The sequence below is a fragment of the Toxorhynchites rutilus genome, chromosome 2 (genome assembly GCF_029784135.1).
Source record: "Toxorhynchites rutilus septentrionalis strain SRP chromosome 2, ASM2978413v1, whole genome shotgun sequence".
NCBI classification, from domain to species: Eukaryota; Metazoa; Arthropoda; class Insecta; order Diptera; family Culicidae; genus Toxorhynchites; species Toxorhynchites rutilus.
The window spans coordinates 214197339-214215925 of NC_073745.1; the positions used below are offsets into that span (position 1 = coordinate 214197339).

An 18587-nucleotide genomic window follows, 5' to 3' on the forward strand; every position below is an offset into this window, starting at 1 on the left:
GCTTATATACCGATTGGTGATTTCAATAGCCTGTTTTGAAAGCAATTTTAAGACTATTGAAACAAGTTTTTGGATCAAAAAGTAACAAGTATAAAACGCGTAGACATTTTATCTTTCGAATGAAGTGTTTATCATACCATTTCGTTCAGTTGTTTAGGAGCTATTAACGCTCAAAATCTCGGTCTCCGGCGTAAAGCTTTCGTTTTCGAAACTTTGATTTTACACCCCGGTATAGAAATGAAAGACGTAGTCCTACGTCAAAACTCGAAGCATGTTTCGCCCTTTCCAGACGGCAGTTTAAATTAATTTCGAAGAAATTGAATATGCAAATATATTATATTAGCTAACCACATCCACATCCACAAAGTTGATTCATTTTTGACTACAATTTTCCGAGCACGGAGAATCTAGCGATTCTCATACCTGATCAAATCGGATTTTTGACGTGAATGTCTAAATTCAATTTTCTTTTTGGCCTTTTACCATGGAAGAGAAATGCTTTCAAACAAATTGATTTCAAAAAATTACTGAACCGCTCACCTGGGGGGCGCTGCTATAAAATGAGTAGTGATTCCGATTTCTAAGAGACACAAAATTCACTGCAGGCATGTATATTTTTCGCATGATTTGTTACGATCATCCAAGAAGAAGTGTCTGTACCAATACTGTACCGGCAAATGAGACAAATTTGCAATTCAAATTATTTTTCCTGCCCTTTGGGCTTCCGGCTAACTTCGTAAAGTGAAAAATTGAGGCCGACATGTAAATCGGAAGGCCCCCCTTCCACTCATATGCTGCTGCCCATTCTTCCGATTGTGGGGGCAGCGATAATTTGAAGGTTCGAAAAACTTATTTGCCCATAATCTGTTCCACCCCATTACGTTCCTCTCGATGACCACTGGTTTTCCACCTCCTCATGTTGCGATACAAAATTCCTCGCCAAATGGCACATGCAAATAGCCTAGCAAAACGTGCTTGCAAAAATATTTCTGTCCAACGTTCGTACGGACCGGCTAATTTTTTTTTTGCTGTTGCGTCTCTTATCCATATGCATTGTTCGAATAGTTCTGGATAAATCATTACAATGCGAGTGGCTTGAATAGAACATTCAAGTGTGTCTATGTGTGTCTACGTTTGTGACCATTCCCGCTCAGAGGCCGCTCGATAACCCACCAATAATACCCCCACGGACTGGACAATAGTTTGAGGGGGCTATCCGGCAAGAAATAATCCACCGGCGTATAGTTGGAAAATATAAGCGATAAAGCTGGAGGGCTGCGGTTTCTCTCGGTCCTAGGCTGTGAAGTGGTTACAAACAGATATGGGTGGGCGCTTGCGTGCTAAAAAAAATGTGAAAAAACCTGAGAACAGAAAAAAAGTATTGCGGATAGTGTGAAGGTGAAGAAAATCCAAATTTAATAACCAGGGCGAACCAAAAATAGGTGTACCAGATAGAATGTGAATGTGAGGCGATGTTCCTCACTCTCTCTGTGGAAAAGGACAGTGCCAAAGTTGTTTGATTGTGGAATAATTGTTCAAGCTGTGTGGTGTGGTGGACTAGTTTGTCAGACCGCCGCTATGCCGTGACTGTTCCCAAGCGAGATAGGGCTGTGGGATGAAACCTGTGGCATATTAGTGTAGGGAGGCCAGAGAAACAAGCGGGTTAGTTATATAAAGTATAACAGCAGCCAGCGGTGAGGTGAAGTTGAAAAACAAGTGTGTTTAGAATTCGATTTCAAGTGGTTGCACGGCTTTTGTTTGCTCATATACTCCAACCTATATCATCGAGTGCCAAGTTGAACGTGTGATGAGTGGAGGAGTGTATCATCCTCATCACGATATACGGCCGCAATTCGTTGAACTTTGGGCGATTCGTTGGGGATCACAAGCCAAGCGGTGCAGCTCTTGTTGTCAGTTGATATCGATGCAAGAGATGGTGTAAATTCACTCCACCAGATTTGGAGAATACTACAGCAGTGCTCTTGGTGTTATCATTGATCCACAATGGGTTTGGTATTTGGTGTGGAATCCAACACATAGGAGGACACTTGTAGCGGTAAGTATCATCTAATTTCTAAGTGATATTTCAATACCCTACCCCAATCCCCAATTATTTGTTAGTTATGGTAGAGGATTGCGATAGCCGCGAGCAAATATTTTTAGTCTAACGGGGATATTTCAGAGTCTGATATGTAATCTAATAATGCCTCGAAGCTGTGATTCACTTCGGAGGCGAAGTGAATTTCATTCAACTCTTATGTAATGTCTCTAACGTAATCTGTTATACTCAGTTATTAGTTCTCGCGAAAAATTAAAGTGTGTTATCCATTACCCAAATGTTTTTTTTTAAATCATTTATTTTCAATTGGCCAATTTAAATATCTTAAGGGTGTACCAGGTCGAAAAGCTAAGGTCTAGAAACCGTTTTGTCGATCTCACGTACAATTTTGAGAATGTCGAATGTTCACATTCAAGTAAAACCATCCAGAAATAACGTTTTTCATGATTTTTGATCTGTGGACATCAAAGAGACCGATGCAGTTCAAATCAGTTTTGGAAAGCTTACACATTTTTTTTCTATGACATCAGCTGACCCGGTAAACTTTGTCCCGCCCAGAATGGATTTTTTGTTTTGAATACTTTCAAACAATCACGTTTTCTTAATAAGCGAACGTTCAACGTTCTAATTGACACTTTACAATTTCCTTTTACTATAAATTTCCTAGTACTTCTACCAAAACTCGTCATTAAAATATTCTCGTATATCGGTTCAGTAGTTCAAAAGTTATGAATTTTTGTGGTGGAAAAAAGGGGTAAAAATTGATTTTTCGGACCATCGGTTAATTCAGAAAAATCAAAACTCAAGAATAAAAAATAATGCCTCTCTGAATTTTGGATATGTTATGTAAGAAAAAACGGAAATCGGAAACGGAAAAATGAAATCGGGATCTTAAAAAACATTTTTTTGATGCCAAATGTCTTAGAATTGCATGAAACGTCGAGATTTACTGTTATCTCGAAAAAAAATTTTTTTTCGTCAAAAATCGACTTCAGACGAAAAACGACCATGCGCCACAGAAAATCAATTTTTGACACAAAAAAAATCGAGATAACAGTAAATCTCGACGTTTCATGCAATTCTAAGACATTTGGCAACGATTTTTTTTTTAAATCCCGATTTCCTTTACTTACTCCTTGGGTGATTTTTCGATTTTCAGAAAACTTAAATTTGGCATCTGCGACAATAGTAAATGAGGTCCAAATGAGCTAATATTTTGCAGAGGGTATTTTATCGTGCAAATCAACATTTCGCAGGGAGTTACGTATGAAAAATCGATATGACGATTTTTATTGGCAACCTAAACCATACTTTTTGCCTCGTATTCTGAAAAAACGACAAAGTCCCAGAGCGTCGATTTTTGCCAAAATTTTTTTTTCAAAATGACAGTAGATCTAGACGTTTCATGCAATTTGAAGACATTTAGCATAAAAAGAAATCGAAAACCGCGATTTACTTTACTCCTCCCTAGGGTGATTATTTTCAAAAAACTCAAACTTTGACCGCTATGCGTCACTAGTAAATGAATTCCGATTGAGCTGATATTTTGCATAGGGAAGTTTTTCGTAGGAATCAACATTTTTAATCAAGTTCGCTTTGAAAATTCGAGATGGCCATTTTCATTGGTACTCTAATGGACATGCTAAGTAATATGTCCTTTTACTGCGTCCGCATACCGCAACTATTCCCGGTTTTTGAAGAATATTCTAGCCTAACTGTGTGTTGTTCTAGATATCGAACGATTTTTACTATAAAAAAAATAGTTCATTTTTTATCAAAAGAAAAAAAAAGTCGTCAAATCGAACATATTTTTAGTGTGCGGTTACAATGATCACATGCAGGTGGTAAAATGAACAATCCCACATATCATGCTAAATGGGATAGATTTATGCGTTGTTTCTTATCAAAATTTGATTAAATCATTATTGAAATGGTGAAATGGTTTTTGATTTTTGACATGCCGTAGCTACGTGAACAATCAACGCATACAAATGGAAAGGCCTACAGAGATATTTCTGTTTGGATAAAAATTTCCCTTTCGTCTTTGATGATGAAAAAATTGATAAGTAATGATCGCCCCGCAAATCGAAACGCAGTTTTGAAAACTTCAATAAATTTCGTACAAAGGTAATTTATTGTTTTGACGAAATAAAATTTATTTAAATTCTATAGAACATTTCGAAATTTGTCAGTGAGTGGTAGGTTCTTGATCTTTTGTTCTGATCGTGGCTTTTACGTTTTCGGTCCTTTGGTATACACGACCTTACAGACGGATAGTTGAATGATTTCTGTATTGATAATACATGCTGAAATGCCTTTTTCTCGCGTCTGCACTTCATTTTTATTCCTTTATTGCGTTATCCGCGATTTTCGCTATCCGTGGTGACGTTACAATTCCGCGGATAATCGCGGTTCTATGCCAAACCGATAGAGTGGTTCTCGGATTATCGTGAAAAGTGGTAGTTTTGTTTCTTATCACAAAAAAATAGACCCGTATTTTTATTTTTTTCAATTTCAATTAGGGTGCATATTTCCATTTTAGAGCGATGCGAAAAATCAACTATCTCACTATTTTTACAAAAATCGACGTGACATTTAGCACGAAGTTCCATATGAAAAATCGCCATGATCATTTCCTTCTACACCCTAGACCATGCGTTTTGCTTCGTATTCTGAGAAAGTCCCAGAGTGTCGATGTTTGACAAACATTTATTTTTTTTTCGAGATGACAGTAATTCTACAATTGTAAGTCATTTGACATCAATTTTATTTTTGAAAACCTCGATTTCCTTTACTCCCCTCTTGGGTGATTTTTCGATTTTCAAAAAACTTAAACTTTAGAAAACTCAAAATTTAGAAAAAAAAACCTACAAAAAAAAATATCAGACCTACAAAATTTTAGTCAAAAAATGGAATGTAGGAAATTATTTTGGTTTTCATTAAAGATTAACAAAAAAAATTTTGGAAAAAAATTTAATTGAAAAAAAAATATTTTGAAAATTAAAATTCATTTTTCTCGAAAACATATGCGATGGACCGATGGACGACTTGTTGGAAATTGTAAGGGCTGTTCATATATTATTTGAACATATATTTTTGGGAATTTTAAAAAAATAAGTTTTTGAGAAAAATGAATGTTGATTTTTAAAATAATTTTTTTTCAGCGAAATTTTTTTTCAAAAATGTTTGGCATTTTTTCGTAAAAATTTATACAATTTCCTACATTTCATCTTTTGACATAAATTTTTGGGTATCATAGTTTTTAAGTCATATTTTTTTGTAAAAATTTAAGAAAACAAATTTGGCTCTTTTCCAAAAAGTAGTCTAATTGTTTAACGAATATTTCCAGTATGCAAAGTTGCTTAAATGAAACATTTCTTTACACCCACAACGTTTCACTGCTATCTGAGATGGTGCTGCCAACGGCCAGTCGAGTTGGCATGAAATTCGTCTATACAGCCATTCCTGTTAAATCGATATAGTGGGTCTCAGATTTTCGTGAAAAATGAAAATTTTGTTCTGCATCGCAAAACATTAGACCAGTATTCTTTTCAAAGAAATTGAATTAAAAAGTTGTTATTCGAAAAACTTTTTCCATGTAAATGTGCCCATCGTCCGATGTATGGAAAACTTGTTGGAAATTCTAAGGGCTATTTATATATATTTTTTTCAGAATTTTAAAAGCATATGTTTTCGAGAAAAATTAATTTTAATTTTCAAAATATGTTTTTTTCAATGAAATTCTTTCCAAAAAAATTCTTTGATAATTTTTAATGAAAACCCACATTTACACATTTACATGGAAAAAGTTTTTCGAACAATAACTTTTTCATGTTTTTCTTTGAAAAAATGCTATTAATGTTCAATGCGTAACATTTTTTTGTATAAAATATCGCATTTTAAATGCTCTGCTAACTTTTCTCTATTTTGAAACATGTCAAGAACATGTTAAACGTGAGATTTTACACACAAAAATGTTACAAGCAAAACATTATTTTTTTTCAGGAGTCTTCATACAAAAATGACATATATTCCAAAAACTATAAAATATAGAAAGTTGATGTCTTCGACAAAAGTTTATATTTTAACAAGATCTAAAATTTTGTCGAATACACTATGGGCCTGATTCTCGAATACACTACGAATACACTTCACGGTGGAAACGGTTTGAAACGCATTCGCGATGACAACGGTACGGTGTCGACATCTGGATGCGAGATTAGTTTCCCACTAAATTTATCATTATAAAATCAAATTATCTTCAGATTAAATTTTTGTATGAGATTATTATATCACACGAAGAAAACAAAGTGTTCCACTCACATTGAATACCAGTTTGATACGAAGAGGTTAATTTTCATTAATGATTTTTTATTTGAAAAGTGCTCATTCTGCCTGAAAACTCATCATTATCTTCGACACTTCACTAACTCGTAAAACGTAATTCAATGGCGTGCCGCTTATTTCGTTTCCACCGTGAAGTGTATTCGAGAATCAGGCCCTATATCGCTATCTTGACTTTAAACAAAATTAAGACAAGTTGTGTTTTTTAAAAAGAAAACATGAAAAAGTTGTTGTTAGAAAAACTTTTTCCCTGTAAAAGTGCCCATCTTCCGACGTATTGCAAACTTGTTGGAAATTTTAAGGGCTATTTATATCTACTTCTTTCAGAATTTTGAAAGCATATGTTTTCGAGAAATATGAATTTTAATTTTCAAAATATGTTTTTTTCAATGAATTTTTTTTTCCAAGAATTGTTTTGATAATCTTTAATGAAAACCAAAATAATTTTCAACATTCCAGTTTTTGACTAAAACTTTTTTGACTATAAACGACAAAGTTATGGGTTTTCCATTTCGGGCTTCCGAAAGTATACAGCCCTGCGCTGACAACCGTTTGACATAACTGTCAACCAAAGCGTCATATCGTTAGTTGAATGTCTGCCATTTTACAATATGGATCGTTTTAGCATCGCACCACGTGTTAATTTTGTTAAATTATACTATAAAAATGATGAAAAACCGGCAAATGTTTTTCGAACATTACGGACGGATTTTGGTCGTCATGGACGGCCTACAGAGCACACAATCGCTAATGTAGTGCGTAAATTCGAACAAACTGGATCCGTAGCGGATATTGTGAAACCTGTGCATCATCGTAATGTGCGTTCGGCCGAAAATATTGCTGCTGTTGCTGCCAGTGTGGAGGATGACCCGAATGTTTCGATTCCACGGCGTGCTCAGCAATTGGGCTTGTCAAACACATCTGTTGGAGCAACCCTAGAATATTAAGAGTTTTCGCAACGAAACTTTCATGATCAAAAAACCCTACAACAGTAATGAACTTATATGTAGTCATCTCACTAGAATCAGCTTGCATCTGCTATAATTAAGCTTCAGATAGGAGAGAAACTGATCTCGATAGAGAGACAGGAATCAATTGAGATGAATCTCTATTTGCACTTAATTCCCATATCTATCAATAAGGAAACAAGTAGCGAATAGTCCAAGGAGAACGCTTGAAACGTATCTGTATTCGTAGTCAATCAAATAAAAAGTTTTCGGAAGTATAATTCGTATCGTGTGGTTAAAACAGTGGTGAAAATAGTTTTAGTTCTATCGTAGTTCCTGTCCGACTTTTCAAGTGCGCAAACAGTTCAATTCCCACCGCGGAAACATTTTTTGGTCCTAGTCGACCCGGATTAAGTGATCGTAAAGTTCTTTGTGATACTGTGAAAAACTCGGACATCAATCGGACATCAGTGTTCAGTGCAATAGTTGACTCTGGACTGGACTCGCTGGCCCATACGCAAAGTGAAAATCTAACGCTCGTTGCTGCAAGTGAACAGAAGACTGAAGTAGAATAATTACAGTGCGCGAAAGATCGAATGTTGTTCGACTTCGATCTCCGATTAGTGTCGTTGGCGTGTTATCGGCCGCTTTCAGAGGAGAGCCAACTCATCCGCAGTTAGAGTGTTCTTCATCAGGCGAGAGTGGCACGACGGCTTGGCTTGGGTCATTGGCCGATCAAAAGCAGCAAATTTCTACACTGTGGTTGGCATTGTGAGTACCCGTGTGTTCAAACACTATTCTTATCGAGAACACTACTAGCTTCGATTGGCTTGTTTGCTTTCATCCTGATTGAGTTGTTGGTTGGTAGCTTGTGCTCTGGTTCGCTTATTGCTTAGTGGTAATTTCTGGTGAACGTAGGTGAGGAGTTGAGTAGATTTCGTGAAAAATGGCACCGAATTTGAGAGAACTTACTCGTCAAGAACATTTTTATCTCGACACCATGGAAAATCTAAAAGATTTTATGGAAAACTTCGAAGCTGACCGCGACAGTGAACAACTTGAGGGATGGAAGCAACAAGCTGAGACATTATATACTGAATTTCAGGCGAATCGGTTAAAAATTGAAATGTGTATAGATGTAGCCGATAGGTCCGAAAAAGATGTGAAGGATGCAGAAACAACAAGTGTCGTAGAAGAAACAAATCGTCTTGTTCGACGTGCATTTGAAAAAGATTATGTGCGAGTGGTTAGCTTTCTGAAGAGAGAAATAAAAAGGTTACAAATAAATTTCCCTACCACTTCTATTGGTAGTACAACTTCAACAGACCACTCTTTTTCGCGCATTAAGCTTCCCGAAGTTAAACTACCAACCTTTGACGGATGTGTTTCAGAATGGATAACCTTCCGGGACACTTTTAAATCACTCATAGACTCGAATCCCCAACTGTCGCCAATAGACAAACTGTCGTATCTCGTTGCATCTCTTTCTAAAGATGCCAGGAAAGTTGTCGAATCCGTCGAACACACAGCCGCAAATTATACTGTTGCTTGGGCACTGCTGGAAAAGCGATTCGACAATAAAAAGTTGATTGTAAAAACCTATATTGATAGTCTTTTTTCGATTGAACCAATAAAAAAGGAATGTTACGAATCACTAATGCATTTAGTTGACGATTTCGAGCGGAATCTGTGCATGATCGAGAAGATAGGCATTCCAACGGACGGTTGGAGTGTGTTGCTGGCACATATGATTTGTAGTCGCCTAGATGCGTCGACGTTGAAGCAATGGGAAATTCAACACAAATCCACGGAAGTTCCCAAATACAATGATATAATAACATTCCTTCACACACAGCTTACAGTGTTACAATCTTTGACATTGTCGAAGTCACGTTCGGTCGATCCAGTCAGATTCGATTCAAATAGATCACAGAAATCTAAGATAAATACAGTCCACACAACTACCAATACCACATCATCACCTGGCTCATGCCCTTTTTGTTTGAAATCACCGCATTCGCCATTCAAGTGCGAATCATTCCAGAAATTGTCGGTAGCCCAACGCTTCGAACAGGTGAAAAAGAAAAATCTGTGCATCAACTGTTTTTCCTCCTCCCACCTACTCAGAAATTGTTCTTCCGGTTCTTGCAGAGTATGCAACCAAAAGCATCACACTATGCTCCACCACCCATCGCAAGATCGCTTGTCCACTCAATCGAAACCAAACACCACTGCTGTTTTGCCCACTTCGCCATCGCATCAAATTGATCAGTCCAACCTATCAAACCAACCGTCACAACCACGGTTATCATCGTCGACAGAATCTCAATTGCCTTCAACCTTGGCCCAAACTAGCCTCGTGTCCACCACTCTCGTTGGTAGCAGTCAAAGAATGCCTGCTACAGTTCTGCTGCAAACCGCAATCATCAAGGTTTTCGGTTCTGGTGGAGACGCCCTGTGGGCCAGGGCACTGTTGGATCCTGCGTCGCAGTTGTGCTTAATTACTGAAAACATGGTCCAGAAATTAAAGCTTCGTCGCTATCCAAATCGCCAAGAAATTGGTGGAGTTGGAAACACTCTCGTCGTGTCGTATCATGCTGTTGACGTTCGGATAGGATCTCATTGTACGAAATTTACGGTTGAGGAATCTTGTCAAATATTGAAGAAAATCACTCGTGAGCTTCCAGTGAACCCTGTTGATTCGTCAACTTGGAATATTCCATCCGAAGTCATACTGGCTGATCCAATGTTCTATGCGCCAGGGCCAATAGATTTGCTTCTGGGAATGGAACTATATTTCGATCTTCTTCTTGAAGGATTAATAAAACTGGGCCCTGAGAAGCCAGTTCTTCAAAATACTGTTTTCGGATGGGTAGCATCCGGAAAAATTGGAGCTCACCACCCTCGTACCCAACACAAGTTAGCTCACGTGTGCAGCGCAGAATCAGTCGATGATCCAATCTCTCGCTTCTGGGAAATAGAATCTTGTTGGTCCAATAGTATACGATCCCCAGATGAAACTTTCTGCGAGCAGCATTTTGTTGCTAACACCTTTCGTGACGAATCTGGAAGATTTGTCGTTACCTTACCGAAACGCCCAGATATATTGTCTCAACTCGGGAGTTCCAAGGAAATAGCCACTCGAAGGTTCCTTGCCCTTGAACGCAGACTTGATGCGAACCTCCCACTCAAAGAAGCGTACACTTCATTTGTTGCTGAATATTTGCAACTCAATCACATGCGTGAGATCGACGACACGGATAACACATTTCCGTCTTACTACTTACCTCATCATGGAGTAGAGAAGGTGGATAGTACAACCACCAAATTACGGGTGGTCTTTGACGCCTCTTGTCGAACGGACAGCGGATTTTCGCTTAATCAGGCGTTAATAGTGGGACCGGTTCTACAGGATGACATTCTAGACATTTCGCTTCGCTTCAGAATTCATCAGTTTGCTATTATTACGGATGCTGAAAAGATGTATCGGCAGATCCGCCTCCACCCTGACGATTTTCCACTGCATCGAATTCGCTGGCGGTCCTCTTCCTCGGAACCGCTGAAAACGTTTGAACTAACCACAGTCACCTACGGTACTGCCTCGGCGCCATACTTGGCTACAAGATGTCTCCTTGAGTTGTCGAAACAGGGAGCTAATGAATTTCCTCTAGCCGCGAAAGTCCTGTCAAAGGATTTTTACATGGATGACATGCTTACCGGTGTCGATGATGAAGAAGAGGGAAAACACTTGTGCAGGCAACTGCGAAGCCTGTTACAATCTGCAGGTTTTAATCTACGCAAATGGGCGTCAAACTCGACAGCTATATTATCAACCATACCTCCCGACCAACGCGACGATCGAGCAGTAATAGCACTGGACTCACCAGCAACCATAAAAACCCTTGGACTAATATGGCAGCCATCGACCGATCTACTCCACTACTCTGTTCCTAATTGGTCCCAAACAGAAAACATCACAAGACGAACCGTATTGTCGGATACAGCAAAGCTTTTCGACCCTCTCGGCCTGATTGGGCCGGTGATAGTCCTTGCCAAGATATTTGTTCAATCTCTCTGGCGAACTTCTGCATCCTGGGACAATCCACTAGACGAGTATCAACAGCAGCATTGGTTGGAGTTCCGCAGTAGTTTGCAAGGATTAGTATCTATTACCATCCCAAGGTGGGCAACCCCTTCCTTCAATCGCGTAGTGCTTGAAATGCACGGGTTCTGCGACGCCTCTGAGAAGGCTTACGGGGCCTGTTTGTATTTGAGAGTTGTTTCAAATGACGGCAGAATAGCCGTGCGTTTACTAACCGCCAAATCTAAGGTGGCCCCTCTCGGTGATTCGAAGAAACAAAAACGCATCTGCCTACCGAGGTTGGAACTCTCATCTGCCCTTCTGTTGAGCCATCTGTACCATAAAGTTCAAGCCAGTACAACGCTGAATGTCAAGACAATCTTCTGGACAGACTCGATGATCACTCTACATTGGCTTCGGTCGACACCATCTAGATGGAAAACCTTCATCGCAAACCGTGTTTCTGAAGTGCAGCATCTCACACAAAGCGGTATTTGGGCGCACGTTCCAGGCATCGAAAATCCTGCAGACATAATTTCCCGTGGTATGCGGCCAGCACAATTGCAAGAAACCGCATCCTGGTGGAATGGTCCACCCTGGCTCAGCCAACCATCGCGTTTTTGGCCACCTCTAATTCCACAAACTTCCGTCGAATTGCCGTCAGAAATGCTGGAAGAAAGGACAGTTTCTCTGCCAGTGCGGGTGCACCCTCCGAATGAAATCTTTTTCTTACGATCGTCGTTTCCGGCGCTTGTTCGTCTAATTGCACTTCTTCGTCGCTTCATTTATAACAGCAAGCTTATCAATCGCTCAAATCGACGATATGGTTTCCTACAAGCTTCAGAACTCGCGGAAGCCTCCAACAACCTAGTTCGACTGGCACAACTCGAGTCTTTCAGCAAGGATATCGCTGCTGTAGCTAAAAATGGCCAGGTTGACTCACACTCTGATCTACGAACACTTGCACCAATTCTCATCAACGGCATTCTAAGACTTCGTGGCCGACTCAGGCATGCGGCCATATCCGAAGATAGTAAACATCCGATAATCCTACCTGCACGACATCCACTAACTACGTCTATTGTGACCTACTATCACCTGAAAAATCTTCACGCCGGTCCTCAGCTGCTTGTAGCATGTGTCCGGGAAAAATTCTGGCCACTCCGCATTCGAAATTTAGCACGAAGCGTAGTGCACTCATGTGTAAACTGTTTTCGCTGTCGTCCTCGTACCCTCGATCAGATCATGGGAGATCTGCCTTCAGAACGAGTTACTCCAACGTTACCCTTCCTCAATACTGGAGTGGATCTTTGTGGACCGTTCCAGTATCGCAAAGCCAGCAGGGCTCCACCAATAAAATGCTACGTAGCCATCTTTGTTTGCCTTGTCACCAAGGCAGTTCATGTGGAGCTAGTCTACGATCTCTCCACTCAAGCGTTCATAGCAGCGCTACATCGATTTGTCGCCCGACGAGGAAAACCGAACCTCATAGAATGCGACAATGCCAAGAACTTCAAGGGTGCTGTGAGGGAACTAAAAGAATTAGCCAAGCAGTTTCGTTCTCAACAACATCAAAGCAAAATAGTCAACCGTTGTGCTGATGACGGGATAACCTTTAAATTCATTCCGCCACGCAGCCCAAATTTCGGTGGGCTATGGGAAGCAGCGGTGAAGTCCTTCAAGCAGCACTTCCGTCGAACCGTAGGAAACTCGATCCTATCCCTGGACGAATTCGTCACCCTGCTCGCCCGCATCGAAGCCTGCTTGAATTCTCGACCGCTGACTCCACTTACGGCTGATGTCAATGACTTGGAAGTTTTGACACCAGGTCATTTCCTCGTCCATCGTCCTCTCACTTGCTTCCCGGAACCCAATCTGTCTGATGTACCCCAACACAGACTCGATCGTTGGCAACGAAATCAAGAGCTTCTTCGGCGGTTGTGGAAACGCTGGACGATCGATTACCTGTCTGGTCTTCATCCACGTACCAAGTGGACTCGCATACGAGACAACGTCGCCATAGGAACGATGGTCCTTCTTAAGGACGATAATCTGCCGCCTCTTAAATGGAGATACGGGAGAGTCAGCAAAATATACCATGGAGACGATGGAAATATCCGGGTTGTAGACGTCCGAACAGCAGAAGGAGAGTACCAACGAGGTATCACAAAGATATGTGTGCTGCCTATCCAACAAACAGCTGGGCCTACTGAAGTACCCGGCCTCTGCTCAGAGGACCACTAGGTTCTTCCATCGCAGTACTCAGTACTGCGCAACGAACGGAGGCCTTTGATCCTCCGTACCCTGTAAGTATTATATTAATTGAATTTTCAAAAAATAATGGATTTTTTTACTCCGGCATATGTAACGCACCCACGGCTGCTTCGATGGATCACCATTGAGTACGCCCAACCCCGATGACAACAAAGTGAACCCTGGATCCCGAAAACTGCATTTCCGTCGCTTCAAGAAGGTCACCACAACCATGGAATATAGGAAAGCAGCCGAACCGAACAAAACTCGTCAGAGTCCGATGGCCCAACCATGATGTGGGGATAATACCAGACGGATAACAGTCTCCGGAGGATAAGGAAGCATCATCATCCCATCATCCCACTTGTCGCAGATATGTCGGTTGAAAGGTGTATCCTTTCAACAGGGGCCGGCATATGTTGGAGCAACCCTAGAATATTAAGAGTTTTCGCAACGAAACTTTCATGATCAAAAAACCCTACAACAGTAATGAACTTATATGTAGTCATCTCACTAGAATCAGCTTGCATCTGCTATAATTAAGCTTCAGATAGGAGAGAAACTGATCTCGATAGAGAGACAGGAATCAATTGAGATGAATCTCTATTTGCACTTAATTCCCATATCTATCAATAAGGAAACAAGTAGCGAATAGTCCAAGGAGAACGCTTGAAACGTATCTGTATTCGTAGTCAATCAAATAAAAAGTTTTCGGAAGTATAATTCGTATCGTGTGGTTAAAACAGTGGTGAAAATAGTTTTAGTTCTATCGTAGTTCCTGTCCGACTTTTCAAGTGCGCAAACAGTTCAATTCCCACCGCGGAAACAACATCATTGTGGCGAATTTTGCATTTGGACTTGCACCTGCATCCATATAAAGTCCAACTGGTACGAAAATTAGAGCGTGGTGACCATGGAATGCGTCGGGCATACGTCGATTGGGTGAACGAACAACAGCAGCAAAATGCTGAATTTTCGCATCAAATTTTCTTCAGCGATGAGGCACATTTCGAGCTCGGTGGCTATGTGAACACCCAAAATTTCCGTATATGGGGCTCAGAAAATCCACACGTGATTGTTGAGAGGCCATTGCATCCGCCAAAAGACACTGTTTGGTGCGCATTATGGTCTGGTGGAGTCATCGGGCCGTATTTCTTTGAAAATGAGGACGACGAGACGGTAACTGTGAATGGTGAGCGCTATGGCCGCATGTTAACCGATTTTTTTGCCACAAATTGAAGATATGAATACGGATGACATGTGGTTTCAGCAGGACGCCGCCACGTGCCACACAACACGACCGAACATGGCCATATTGCGAACGAAATTTGAGGGACGCATAATTTCGCGTTTTGGTGATGCCAATTGGCCGTCCAGATCATGCGATTTGAACCCGCTAGACTTTTTTTGTGGGGTAATGCGAGAGACCGTGTCTGTGTCAACTCTCCGCAAACTCTTGAACATTTGAAAGACAACATTCGTGATGTTATGACCGATATACCGCCCCATATGTGCCGAAAAGTCATCGAAAATTACCTGTTCCGGATCAAGGTGTGCGAGGAAGCCCTAGGTGGACATTTGAATGATATTGTATTTCACACATAATGGCATAAACCAAACTTTAATTTGAAATAAAAGTTTCATCGAAATTCTAATTCTAAGTGTGTTTTATTTCAATTTACTTTAGGAATTTAAAGTTGGAAAACCCTGTATTTGGGAATTTTAAAAAATACGTTTCTGAGAAAAATGGATTTTAATTTTTAAAATAACTTTGTTGTCACCGAAACTTTTTTTCCAAATTTTTCTTTGCTAATTTTTGTGAAAATTTATACAATTTCCCACATTTCATCCTTTGACAAGTTTTTTATAGGTATCATACTTTTTAAGTTATAAATTTTTGTAGAAAATTAAGAAAAAAATTTGGCCTTTTCCAAAAAGTAGTCTAATTGTTTTTCGAATATTTCAAGTATGATTAAATGACTCATATCTTTACACCCACAACATACCACTACTATCTGAGATGGTGCTGCCAAATCCTAAGACGAGTTGGCATGAATTTCGTCTATGGGTATATAAAAAAAACTAAAAAAAAATGTTGACAGCTAAAATCTCTAATGATTGTCTAGAAAGCTTTCGAGATATTTCAAGGAAAACTTTTCGAATCACAGAAGTGAATAAATCATCGAATGCGATTCCAAAATTGAATGAATATGATGGTAACTTGCCATGCCATAGCCATCATATTTGTCTATATAGGTTATGTTATGGCGTCAAATGACTTCAAAAAAGAAGTCTAACAAGAATGTTGTGTATGGGATTGAGGCTTATTCGAAGGTCCGAGATAATCGCATTAGGAACAAAAGAAAGAGCATGATGCAGATGGTTGGAAGGGTATACCGGTCATAAGAAAAGATAATGTTGTAGTGAAATATGAACTTCTCATTTTATGTTTATAAATCTCAACGAATCATGCATTTAATCAATTTCTGTAATTTTTCGAAATGAGTAGCTTCGAGAAAAATCATATCATTGGGATCTGGGTTTCTCACTTTCATCCACAAATTAAATCAACATATGCTCGTCGCTCAGTCCGATCGGATTTCGAACGAAATTTCAGAAATGTACAGAAAGAGTCACACGCTTTTTCGTAGAATCGTATGAAAGAATTATATATGATTCGAATTTTCCAATCAAAATACGTATAATAAAGGGTGTGTCACATCAAATTGCATCACGGAAAAAACGCTGTAGAAATTCGCCCTTTTGAAAATTTTAGACAGTAAAATAAAAACTATTGAACAACTTTTGGCATTTTCTTTTTATTCATACTTCGAGCCCAAGCCCGTATGCTCGCACCTTCCTCTTTACCCCGTCCATAAGGTTCTGTACAACGTCAGGTTGTAGTTTTTTTTAACAGAAATCCATTTTCTTTTGAAGTTCGCCTCCGATTTGACAACTTTTGGGTTCTTCCGGAGGGCCTGCTTCATAATCGCCCAATATTTCTCTATTGGGCGAAGCTCCGGCACGTTGGACGGGTTCATTTCCTTTGGCACGAAGGTGACCCCGTTGGCTTCGTACCACTCCAACGCGTCCTTTGAATAGTGGCACGAAGCGAGATCCGGCCAGAAGATGGTCGGACCCTCGTGCTGCTTCAATAGTGGTAGTAAGCGCTTCTGTAGGCACTCCTTGAGGTAAACCTGCCCGTTTACCGTGCCGGTCATCACGAAGGGGGCGCTCCGCTTTCCGCAAGAGCAGATCGCTTGCCACACCATGTACTTTTTGGCAAACTTGGATAGTTTCTGCGAATCTCCTCCGGAACGCTGAATTTGTCCTCTGCGGAGAATAACAACATGCCCGGCAGCTGACGAAGTCCGCTTTGACGTAGGGTTCGTCGTCCATTACCAAGCAATGCGGCTTCGTCAGCATTTCGGTGTACAGCTTCCGGGCTCGCGTCTTCCCCACCATGTTTTGCCTTTCGTCGCGGTTAGGAGCCTTCTGAACCTTGTATGTACGCAGGCCCTCCCGCTGCTTGGTCCGCTGGACGAATGAACTTGACAAATTCAGCTTATTGGCGACATCCCGGAACGAACTTCTCGGATCACGTCTAAACTGTTTAACTACGCGCTTGTGATCTTTTTCACTGACGGAGCATCCATTTTTGCCATTCTTCACCTTCCTGTCGATGGTTAGGTTCTCGAAGTATCGTTTTAGTACTCTGCTGACCGTGGATTGGACGATTCCCAGCATCTTACCGATGTCCCGATGTGACAACTCCGGATTCTCGAAATGAGTGTACAAAATTAATTCACGACGCTCTTTTTCGTTCGACGACATTTTTCCAAATTTACGAAAAATTGACAGTGAAGCATGGACAACGTGATCTATACACTCTTATCTGATTATAAGCGAAAGCAGAAGATATAATTCCTAAAAATTAAATTTCTACAGCGTTTTTTCCGTGATGCAATTTGATGTGACACACCCTTTATTCTCTTTTTGTTCGTTTTCGATGGATTCAATAACACCATATCAGCGTTATCGAGCTCTGGTGGTGTGATACCGGAGGATGAAATTCAACAACCGTTGTCAGGTTGCTAGCCTTTTTTTTGCTATAAAAATCAGAAATAAACATGTTGCCGCCTTAACACCATTCAAATGCACCACTCAGCGCATTTATTGTTATGACTGGTGGTGATGGCGTGCGCGCATTCATTCGTTAGTCGTTGCTGCAGTCAACCATAAACCGCCGGAAGTTATGACGCTGTTAATGAAATAGTCTCCGGTGGCGATGCTTTTCTGTCCGGTTGGGTTTGGGGAATACACAATGACCCTTGGCGCGTGGTGGATTCGTGTGTCCTGTTGCTGTATTTTAATTGAAAACTAGCAGCATGTGGTTGAGGGGCCTTCGGAAATCCCTTGACAACTATGACAACTCTGTTTGCGACCTCATTGCGGATTGTCACTCTGCTTGGTGGTGGCGATAAAACATGACAACGATGACTTCGCGCGATACCTGGCTGGAGTAATTAATTCCAACGCTATTAATTGAGTCTAATGGTCCCCGCTAATGGTTGTTTTTCTGTACCGGTTTATAGTGGTACAGATCAAAAAGTTGTTCCACGTTTGCGTGTAGTTCTATTAAGTTGTTAAGAGGTGCCTTGTAAGAATATTATTCAGATGCAATGAAACCGATAGCGCTTGACCGGATATTTGATATTTTGTAGACTATAGAACTAACATTCTGTTGATTCGAGACGTCATTTAGATCATCTTTATGAGTAATGAAACAAAGTTTCATAACTCTCTTTTTCTCTCGCCTAGAAGCGCCTGGATTCATTAATCACTTTCAGGTGATCATCGAAATCGCTGAAACTCTCATTCTGCTCCGCCAACCTGTTTTCAA

The 18587-nt window shown here is 40.3% G+C and overlaps 2 protein-coding genes across 5 annotated transcripts in view; both read left to right on the plus strand.

The window, feature by feature from the left end:
• LOC129764698 (sodium- and chloride-dependent neutral and basic amino acid transporter B(0+)) overlaps positions 1-18587 on the plus strand; it is a 294398-nt gene that overhangs the window by 16556 nt on the left and 259255 nt on the right. Inside the window, exon 1 of one of the 4 annotated variants that reach the window (XM_055764057.1) lies at positions 1692-2056. The exons of the other annotated variants lie outside the window; for them this stretch is intronic. The gene's annotated coding sequence lies outside the window, so the exon portion shown is untranslated. Of the gene's footprint in view, positions 1-1691; positions 2057-18587 lie in introns of those variants that run through there. 4 annotated transcript variants of the gene reach the window in all.
• LOC129766659 (uncharacterized) lies at positions 9527-13675 on the plus strand. Its single transcript, XM_055767246.1, has one exon. It carries the CDS (start codon positions 9527-9529, stop codon positions 13673-13675), a length of 4149 nt encoding a protein of 1382 aa, XP_055623221.1.